The sequence below is a fragment of the Zalophus californianus genome, chromosome 8 (genome assembly GCF_009762305.2).
Source record: "Zalophus californianus isolate mZalCal1 chromosome 8, mZalCal1.pri.v2, whole genome shotgun sequence".
NCBI classification, from domain to species: Eukaryota; Metazoa; Chordata; class Mammalia; order Carnivora; family Otariidae; genus Zalophus; species Zalophus californianus.
In genome coordinates, this window is record NC_045602.1 from 4,216,449 (window position 1) to 4,226,883 (window position 10,435).

Sequence of the window (10,435 nt, forward strand, 5' to 3'; positions counted from 1 at the left end):
GGGGAGGGGGCGAGCAGGAGACGCGGCGGGCAAGAGACGCATGGGCGGGGCTGTGGCGAAGCTCGTCGGTCCCAGGACCGGGTTTAGAACCAAGCTCCGGAGGGGCCAGATCGAACGCAAGGACCCAGCCCCAACCAAACCCCACAGACCGTTACTCCGGCTCGGCCTGGGGCGGGACGCACGCGGGCCGGGCGCAGCCAAACCCGCCCGCCGCGTCTCAGACCGCCTCCGAAGGGGGAAAACAGACGGAGAAAAAGGACAAAAACAGAAAATGCAGACGGGGGAGGGAGAAGGAAGCCATTCGGGCTTTATATGGATTTCTTTGCCTTAGAAAAAGGGAGAAAGGGAAAAAGGAGGAGAGAGAGCCCACGTGCCCGGGAGGTGTTGTGTTAAAGCGCCACCTTCCGTCGGCCGGGGCGCGGCGGGCTCCCCTGGCGCGCTCGGGAGCGCGCGGCACCGGGAAGCAGCTGCACCCACCCGGGGACGCGCCGGGCGGCACCCGCCCGCTCCGGCTGCGCGCGTGCCCGAGTGTGTGCTCCGGGAGAGCGGGCGCGCCGGGTCGGCTCGTTCGGACGGGCCTCCCGGGGACCCAGCACAAAGGGGCCCCGGACCTGGCCGGACTAGCCCGGCTCGCCGCGGTGCAGTGCGTGGCTCCCGAGCATCCCGGGAAGAGGCGCATCTGTGTACACACGCGGATTTTTTAAAAAATAACATATTTCCAGACATGCCTCCCCCCCCACCCCCCATCTTTGCAAAGCAGCCCGGAGGGCGGGGGGAGGGGGTGTGGCCGAGGAGTTAATAAAGGGAGATGGGCGGAGCCGGCCCCCAGCCATTGGCTGGCCCGCGGAGTGATGTCACCCATATGACACCCTGATAACTAGTTGGGAGAGAGCCCTCAACTTTTTGCAGAAGGAGCGCGCGCGCCTGGGAGTGCTCGGGGTCCGGTGCTTGCGGCGGGAGCCACGAGCCAGAGAGAGAGGGGTCCCGGGCTGCCTCGACCGCCGCCGCCTCTCCCGTCGCAGCCGCAGCTTCCCGCGCTCCGGCGGCCGTCGCCGCCGCAGCCGCCACAGCCGCTGTGTGCAGCCTGGAAGGGGGGGCGGGGGGGGAGGGGGGGAGCCGCGGACGCGGGGTACCGAGGACTTTGCAACTTGCCCGGGAAGGTGGAGGGGCGAGAGGGGGAGGGGGACCTCCGCACGAGACCGAGCGGCCCGGGTTGGAGCGCCCAGCCCCGCGGCGGATCATGGTGCAGCAGGCGGAGAGCTTGGAAGCGGAGAGCAACCTGCCCCGGGAGGCGCTGGACACGGAGGAGGGCGAATTCATGGCTTGCAGCCCGGTGGCCCTGGACGAGAGCGACCCGGACTGGTGCAAGACGGCGTCGGGCCACATCAAGCGGCCGATGAACGCGTTCATGGTGTGGTCCAAGATCGAGCGCAGGAAGATCATGGAGCAGTCTCCGGACATGCATAACGCCGAGATCTCCAAGAGGCTGGGTAAGCGGTGGAAAATGCTGAAGGACAGCGAGAAGATCCCGTTCATCCGGGAGGCGGAGCGGCTGCGGCTCAAGCACATGGCCGACTACCCCGATTACAAGTACCGGCCCCGGAAAAAGCCCAAAATGGACCCCTCGGCGAAGCCCAGCGCCAGCCAGAGCCCCGAGAAGAGCGCGGCGGGCGGCGGCGGCGCGGGCGGCGGCGCGGGCGGCGCCAAGACCTCCAAGGGCTCCAGCAAGAAATGCGGCAAGCTCAAGGCCCCCGCGGCCCCAGCCGCCGGCGGCGCCAAGGCCGGCGCGGGCAAGGCGGCCCAGCCCGGGGACCTGGGAGGCGCGGGCGACGACTGCGTGCTCGGCAGCCTGCGCGTGAGCGGCGCGGGCGGCGGCGGCGGCGGCGCGGGCAAGACGGTCAAGTGCGTGTTCCTGGACGACGACGACGACGACGACGACGACGACGACGAGCTGCAGCTGCGGATCAAGCAGGAGGCGGACGAGGACGACGACGAGCCGCCGCACCAGCAGCTCCTGCAGCCGCCGGGCCAGCAGCCGCCGCAGCTGCTGAGACGCTACAACGTCGCCAAAGTGCCCGCCAGCCCCACGCTGAGCAGCTCGGCCGAGTCCCCCGAGGGCGCGAGCCTGTACGACGAGGTGCGGGCCGGCGCTACCTCGGGCGCCGGCGGCGGCAGCCGCCTCTACTACAGCTTCAAGAACATCACCAAGCAGCAGCCGCCGCCGCTGGCGCAGCCCGCGCTGTCGCCCGCGTCCTCGCGCTCCGTCTCCACCTCGTCCAGCAGCAGCGGGAGCAGCGGCGCCGAGGACGCCGACGACCTGATGTTCGACCTGAGCCTGAATTTCTCCCAAGGCGCGCACAGCGCCGGCGAGCAGCAGCTGGGGGGCGGCGCGGCGGCCGGGAACCTGTCCCTCTCTCTGGTGGATAAGGATTTGGATTCGTTCAGCGAGGGCAGCCTGGGCTCCCATTTCGAGTTCCCCGACTACTGCACGCCCGAGCTGAGCGAGATGATCGCGGGGGACTGGCTGGAGGCGAACTTCTCCGACCTGGTGTTCACGTATTGAGAGGGGCGCCCCGCTTCTCGCTCTTTCTCTCCGCGGGGCGCAGAGCAGGGTTCCTCGGGAGGAAGTCGTGGTGGTCATGATGATGATGATGATGATGATGATGGTGGTGGTGGTGGTGTCGATGGTGTTGATGGTGGAGGTGGTAGGGTGGAGGGGAGACAAGAAGATGCTGATCTTGATATGATGTCGTGACACAAAGAAATTGGAAAAGATGATGAAAATGTTGGTGGAGTTAAAGTGAAATGAGTAGTTTTAAAACATTTTCCTGTCCTTTTTTTGCTCCCCTCCCTTCCTTTATCGTGTCTCAAGGTAGTTGCATACCTAGTCTGGAGTTGTGATTTTTTTTTTCCCCAAAAATGTGTTTTTGTAATTACTACTTCTTTTTCCTGAAATTCGTGATTGCAACAAAGGCGGAGGGGACAGGGCGGGGGTGGGGAGGGAGGACCCGCTCCGGAAGGCGCTGTTTGAAGCTTGTCGGTCTTTGAAGTCTGGAAGACGTCTGGAGAGGACCTTTTGGCAGCACAACCGTTACGCTAGGGAGTTGGTTGGAGATTTTTTTTTTTTTCTTAAGAGATCTTAAAGAACTGGTGATTTTTTAAAAAAAAAAAAACAACAAACACAAAAACAAAAAAGGGACCATTGCAACTTTTTTATTTTATTTTATTTTTTTGGAGGGAGAAAACTGATGTCTTCTATGCATCCGATACTTAACAAAACTGCAGGGAGCTTGAAAAAATGCAGACTGTACAAACGCTCACAAAAAAAAAAAAAAACTGTGAACTGACTTAAGATCAGAGTTTACTTTTCAGATCAAATTGTTTATGGTTTTACAAATGTGATTTCTACTTGCCAACTTTTTTTTTTGTAACTTGTTCCCTTATACCTCCTTGATTGAATACCAGACAGCCTAGACCTCAGTACAAAAGGTATTGAAACATTTTTGATACATAACAGACCTCAGTCTTTTTTAAAAATTAATATATTTTCAGGCGTATTTTTGTACAGTGAAAAGGGAACATTCTTGCTGTGTTTTTTCAGTAAGACTTTCAGGCACTTCTTCCCTTTTGATTTTTTTCCTCTGTTTTTTTTTGTTTTGTTTTGTTTTTTGGGGTTTTTTTGTTTTTTGTTTTTTTTAGCATGCAAGTATGTTGGTACGTGATGTCCTGGTTTAAAAAGGATTAAAATTTTTAAGTAATCCTTGCATCTAAAGGCCTTGTGGTTTAAAAAAAAAAAGCAAACTTTTTTTTGTACAGCTATAGTAGAGATTTGTTCAATATTTGTAGGTAAAGATTTATTGAAAATGGTGATATAGACCTCAGAGCTGTTATCTTAGTTTAAAGATTGTATATGTACTGTACTATACTAGGACTTTATGTATCTCATACGCTGTGATATGTGGATGGGGCCCCAGATGGAAGGTTTGAAACTGGATTCTCGATTTTTAGCTAAAAAAGAAAAAAAGGCACATAGTTTAAAAAGTTTCTCATTTTGTGCAATATAATCTAAATAAAGTACAGACCATCTGCATATTTTGTAGCAAATGGTGGCAAAGCAGACTCAATGCACTGTCGACATCATTGCCTGTTTTTTTTTTTTTTTGTGCTGGAAGTCTGTATCTTGACAATTTTAATAAATCAGCTGGAACTGATAGAAACGCGCATCGCCAATAGTCTCTCTAGAAGTCAAACTGGAGGTCGTGTTGTCGCAGCGCAGTGACGAGGCTGTTGTGTGCGCGGGTGGGAGGTGGGGGTTAGGCTGGAAAGTGTTCAATTGGCAGGCCGATTTCTTTTTCCTCTGCCTTCCGTGGCTAGTTATTGAAAACGAGGGAGGAGGATTCTTTCTCTGCCTTCCCTTTCCTCCCCCCGCCCCACCATTTCCTTTCTCACCTCCTCCTCCACTCCCACTCTCTCTCCACCCATCCTGGCTGACGGGCGGGCCGGCAGTGCCGAGAAGCTCGGGGAGCCGGCCGGGGAGGGGCGGGCTCTGCGAGGACCCGGTGCCAGCGCGCGCGGTCAGTGTCCCGCGCTCGCCGGGGGTGTGCGTACTATGCTCCGGGCTGTGTCCCGGCTGCGCGTCGCGGTGACAGCCGCCCTCGGGTTGCCAGCACTCGGGGCGCTCTGATCCCCGCCGCTCTCCCTTAGAGGGTGGGGGCAGCCGTTTCCAGTTTTGAATTTCTTCCCCCCCTAACGCTGCATCTCCGTGTGTGCGCAGAGGTAGATGCTGTGCGGAGCGAGGCCACAGTTCTGGATCTCGAGTGGCGACGGGGGCCAGGAAGAGGTTGTCGGTGTCTGTCTCTTACCGATTGCTCGGGGGCTGCGGGAGCGGCGAGGCGCGGCGGGGTGGCGGGGGCGACGGGGGTAACATGGCACCGCCGCCGCGATCCGAGCCGCGGCCACCAGGGTGTCGGTGGGGCGGCGGAGGCACAGAGGGCGCGGCCTGCGGCGGTGGGGCCCCAGAGGCGCGCGGGGACACCCGCAATGGCGCCCCGAGGCCCGCAGGGTGGGGAGGAAGAAAACGAACGGGGGGTGGGGGGGGGGGAGGTGCCGCCGCACCCGCGTAGCCTGCGCCCTCGCGCGCGCGCTTGCTCCCGGGCCGCCCCGGAACTTGCCTCCCGGCGGGCCGCCTCTGGGAAAGTGGTTCGGCTTCTCGGTAGTTCTCCTTCCCCAGCTGCCTCCTCGGGGTTCCGGCCGCGGCGGCGCGGGCGGGATCCCCAGCCCGCGCGCGCGCCCTGTTCGCTGGGGACCGTTTGCCCGCCCCCCCCCCCACCTCTTTTTCTCCGCTCTCCTTTCCCCAGGCCCGGCCTGTGTCTGAGCCCTCGCGGCAGGCCCTGGCTCTGGCCCCCCTTCCGTGCCTTCTGCCCCTCTTTCCCTGGGGGCCGCGCCGAGGGGGGCGGGGAGGCCACGCGGGGCCCGGCGCGCCCAGCCCTCCAGCCCCACCTCCGAGCTGCGGCGCCTGCAGTGGGGGAGGTTTTCAGCGGCTTAATTGAAACTCAGTGCAAAATCACCACAGCCCTTTTTTTAACCTACTGACATGATTTACCAAGGTTCAGCCTCCATTTTTACTGAGATTTGGCGAGACCAAATGCATGCGTCGGCACGGCACCGGGAACTGCTAGGCCAAAGCAGCCCCGCACCCTCCCTGTCTCCCCTCCCACTTTTCCTCGGCCCCTCTCCTCCGCGCTCCGAACTGCGGCTTCTCCCAGCCTCCCTCCGGCCCCGGCGAGCCTCCACCCCAGCCCCCAGCCCTGGGATGCGAAGCCAACCAGCTTTTGCTACAGATGGACAGATTTCTGTGGCTTTTTCCTTTCGATGAACCATCAGATTTCAGTAGTACACTTGGGAAAAGGAAGGGCTGATGGTGTTAACAAGGTTCTCAATATAGAACTGGATTTCTGGAGTTGTTTACCTTTTTTTTTTTTCTTTCTTTCAAAATGATAGACTAATGTAGTCATTGGTCGGACATTTATTTTAGCCACGAATAATTGAACCAGCGGTTTACAATTGACAATTCTCTGTGCTGGTGGTTTTACGTGGCGGCCCTCTGCTGCAGTCCTGAAACTTGTTGAAAACACAAACCCATTTATAAGACTGAGTCTATGTATTTTGAAAATCTGAAAACTTTGCATGTATTTTATGTTTTAATCATAGATGAATCTTGGACGTTTTTTGTGGTGAGGTAGAAACTTTAAGTAAATTAGTAACATAATTGGCCTCGGAATGGAAACAAATAGTCTTGATTTAATAATAATAATTTTTTTTTAAAAAAGCTCAGTAGCTAAGTTCTTGAGAGTAAAATAAAAGAAAAATAGATGGTCAGCGAATTAAATTAAAAACCTGTTAGAACTCAGGACAGGCGCTTGGATGCGCTTTTAACCATATTTAAGGCTGTTTTGATGAATGCATTGTGAAAATCATTCTTAATGAATTCTTTATTGAATGTCTAAAACATAATACACAGGTATTCTTGCCACTGGATAGTCTTCAATAAAAGTTTAATTGCATTTTTTTTTTTTTGGTCTCTTAAGTAAGTCTTATTTTTAACTAAGCATTGACAGAATATCTTAAAATGGTAACATGGGGGTGGGGGGTGGGCGCTGAGAGCGCCGCAGCCTAGCCAGTGGGTATCCTGCTGTTTATAACTAGTTCACAGACTTTGATGATGGCATTTTGGTAAGATTTCCAACTTGAAGACCTTAAACCAGCATTCTCTTATTAATTCTTTAAACTGTGGAAATAATCTTCCAGTTCTTACACTCTGATATGCATCCCTTTTATTAAAAAAAAAATAACGCTAATAAAAGGCAGTGTATTTAAACTGTGCTTTGCAAATATTATGTATGTTATGAATGACTACAGTCACAGGGCAAATTATTTGTAGAATGATTATCCTTTAGCTAGAGAGAGATCATTACAACCCTTTTGGGCAGAGATGTTTCTTTGTAATGTTAATCAAGGGGAAGTGATTTTAATATGCATGCGTATAGCAGTCAGGAGGATTTAGTTGTTTTTATGTTATTTTTATTTTTTGAAAAAGAGAAAGACTCAAAAGGCAAAACTTGTCTTTCTCTTCTCTGGGAGTTGAAACCATCCTCATTTGATATTGGTCCAGCAAAAGAAATTTACATTTCTTTTTTACTTCAGAACTTAAGTGACTTTTGCCTAAGGAATCTGAGAAATAAAGCAAATAAGTTGCTCTATTTTAAAGTAGTCATTCAATATAAATATATTATATCAATCTTAACTTTTTTATTCTCTGGATGATTAATAATATGTATATTCTTACTTTTTTCTTCCAATGGGCATATGTATCCTTGTGGACATTTTGGAGAGACGTTTTCTTCTACTCTCCCATTTATAGGATCTTTATACTCTTTTACTGCGTGGTCCCCCCGCTTTTAACAGATTTCTGAGGCAAATATATTTGTGCTTTTTTTTTAATGTAGGATGACCAGCAAAAAATAGTTTACTGAGTTGTCGATTTTATCAGTAGATAAGAAACCTTCTTTATTACAGTTTCAGGGAAGATTTTTTCAGGATATTTCTCAGTTATTCTAAGGGCCAAATTTTATAAAATTTCCATTAGGAATGTCAGTTTCAAATACCCTTTGTATAGCCTAGGCCTGTGGGGGTACCGAGTCTGAGCCTTATGTAACCCAACACAGGAGTTCATGAGTTCCCAAAGTAACTGTCTCCGTGCAATGACTCTTGCACACGCTTCTCAGAGATTGGGCTTCTTTTAATTATTGCTTCTTTCTCACTGTTCATTTGTTTCATTTATTCTGCCATATCCCCTTTTATTTGATGATCTGGCAAATTCTGCTCTTTGGTTACAACTCGGTTGTTTTTCCGCTTGGTTCGGGGTTTTTTCTGTTGTTGTCGGTTGGTTTTGGTTTTTGGTTTTTGCCCCCCTTGTCGAGCCCACGTTTTCAGTCACAATAAATATTAAACAAAATTTATTAAACTCAACTCATTTTCCATTTTACTTTGGCGCTGGCTTTTCTTTTTTCTTGACTCCTAACATGCCTTTTTTTTTTTCCGTTGAGGTTTTGCTTTTTTTTTTTTTAACACTACCTATATCCATTAGCTGCCTAATTAGTTTTATCTATTCCATGTGGATGCAGTGAGTTTATAAGAGAATTTCACAAACAAGTAGTTTTTTAGTGAACTTAAACAGAATTTTAAAGGAGACCTATTTTTATACTCAATAAAAGCACAAAAGTGCAGAAAGTATAAAATGGCTTACAAAGGGAAACATAAGTTCATAATGTTCCATGTATAAAAGTAATAATTTTATTGGGTAGAGATACTCTTAAAAGATTCAATACCTCTGCCAGTGCACAGATAGGACTGTTCTAAATGACTTGGGAACTTCTGGTTGCCTGTGGTTGCAAACAGAGAACTCCGTCGAGAAAACCAACCGGTGAAAGCAATATGACGGAGTTGACATGTGGTTTCGTACGAGCAGTTGCGGAATTGAAACACCCTGGATGTGCGTTCGTGGAGGCTTCCTTGTCGTGGTTTGATCAAACTTCTTTTATGTAGTCACGTAGACGTGGGTTTTCTCTGCTGTGAAAATGACAAATAAAGCAATATGACAAAAAGTTTGAAAATGCGTAGAAAATATTTACTCTAGGGTCCTCGAAGGGACTTTGATGTTTATGTTATTTTATGAGACAGATGACGTTCCCGCTTCAAAAAAAGAAAAAGCGACTGGAAATAATCACAGGATACCGTAGAAAGAATTTTGATCAAATAGCTATTGACAAAGGGCCCTCTAACACATTTTTCTTCATCCAGCTTATGTTCAAGAACACAATGCCCCATCCCTTGAATCACATAGGGAGAAACGTTATATACCATTACCATTAATTTCCCATTTTGTCTACTTTTTACTCTTGTACATATGTTGTGGGTTGAAGAGTCTTTTGCATTTGTTTGTGACACCCTTTTTTGAATGGACTGTTTCAAATCGGAGGCCTGCTTTTCCAGTCTGGGGCTCCTCGTGGTCATGGCATCCCACACTGCTTCACGGTGGCCCCCGGGACAGAGCCACCTGAAGAGCGAGAGCAGTTTTCAGCATGACACTGTTGCCAAGTCTGTATTTTCCAAGGCCACATGAAACTTACTTTCAGAGCCACTCCAGGTTTGGGAGCAGAAAAGCTGAAAACCCTTTTGTCTAGAAGTCTGAGTGGTTTGGGGGGGGGACCCTGTTTTAGAGTTTGCATGCCAGCCCACGCCCTGAGCTGTGAAACAGAGAGAGGGTGAAGCTCCCCGAGGCGGTGCGCTGGAGGATGAAGTGTTTGATAGCACTAGGGGGAAAAGAAAATGCATGGCAAAGTTTTGTCTTCTTGTAGACTATCTAGCATGCAGAGTTTAGTGTGTTAGAACAGTGTATGACATTGCTGTATCAAAGTTGTAAAATTAAGCATTATTTATTGAAAACTATGTATTTTTTTGTAAAAACCTGATCACATAGAGAATATCAGTGGCTTGTGCTCGTGCCCCAATGGAACCAGCTTCGTGACCCACCCTCCTTGGTATGCAGTGTTATTGCTCAGGGTTGAAAATAGTATACCCCAATGTCTCTTTGCAAGAGTTTTTCACAGAGGAATACATTTGTTCAAAAGACTCTAATAAAATTGTGTGATCGATCTGCACTTGTGGTTTTTATGTGACTCGTTTCCAGTTTTGCCTTTGATAACTACCATACCATTTCCTAAAGTGTTGTCCTTGTCCTCCAAACTGATCATCCCAGACGGGCTTGAGGAGTCCCAGATGTCAGCCTGGACAGGAACAGACCCCACAGGAGCGCTCTGGGCAGGTTTGAGAGCCGCTGACAATGCGAATAAGCACGATAATAAGGTCTCAAGATTTTTAACTGGCCAGTCGAGTGGACAAAAGCATAAAATATAGCAAGGCAGATGAACACGCTTGATCAGAAATGCTCCAAGTAGAAAATGAAGGGAAATTATCAGGGCCAGTTGCTGTTGAATTCAGTGCCAGCAAACTCCCATTTCTCTGTGTCCTTTTTTTTCTCCCCCCTATCAACAATTTACAGTGTAAATGTATTTTGACATAGAAATCATTCTGTATTGAGATTCTTGATATAAAATGCTTTTATGGATGCCTGTAAGTGATCCTTGGAATTATGATCAGATTTTTTTAAAGATGTGTTTACATGGTGAGTGTTTGTTGTATATTAAATTTGGTTTTGTAGAAACATCTGTGTTGTACTGTAACAAATTTCCAAGTGCACCATTAACACAACCACCCGTAGGTAAAATTTTTAGTTATACCGACTTCCACTTCCACACCATAGGACGACTATCAGAACTATCGATGGCAACACTATCGAATCATTATATAATCAATG

At 49.9% G+C, this 10,435-nt stretch overlaps 1 protein-coding gene across 1 annotated transcript; it reads left to right on the forward strand.

The window, feature by feature from the left end:
- Window positions 1–1,161: 1,161 nt before the first annotated feature.
- Window positions 1,162–5,475, forward strand: SOX11 (SRY-box transcription factor 11). Its single transcript, XM_027620531.2, has one exon. The coding sequence runs from the start codon at window positions 1,241–1,243 to the stop codon at window positions 2,561–2,563; it is 1,323 nt and encodes a 440-aa protein (XP_027476332.1). The 5' UTR covers window positions 1,162–1,240; the 3' UTR covers window positions 2,564–5,475.
- Window positions 5,476–10,435: the final 4,960 nt, after the last annotated feature.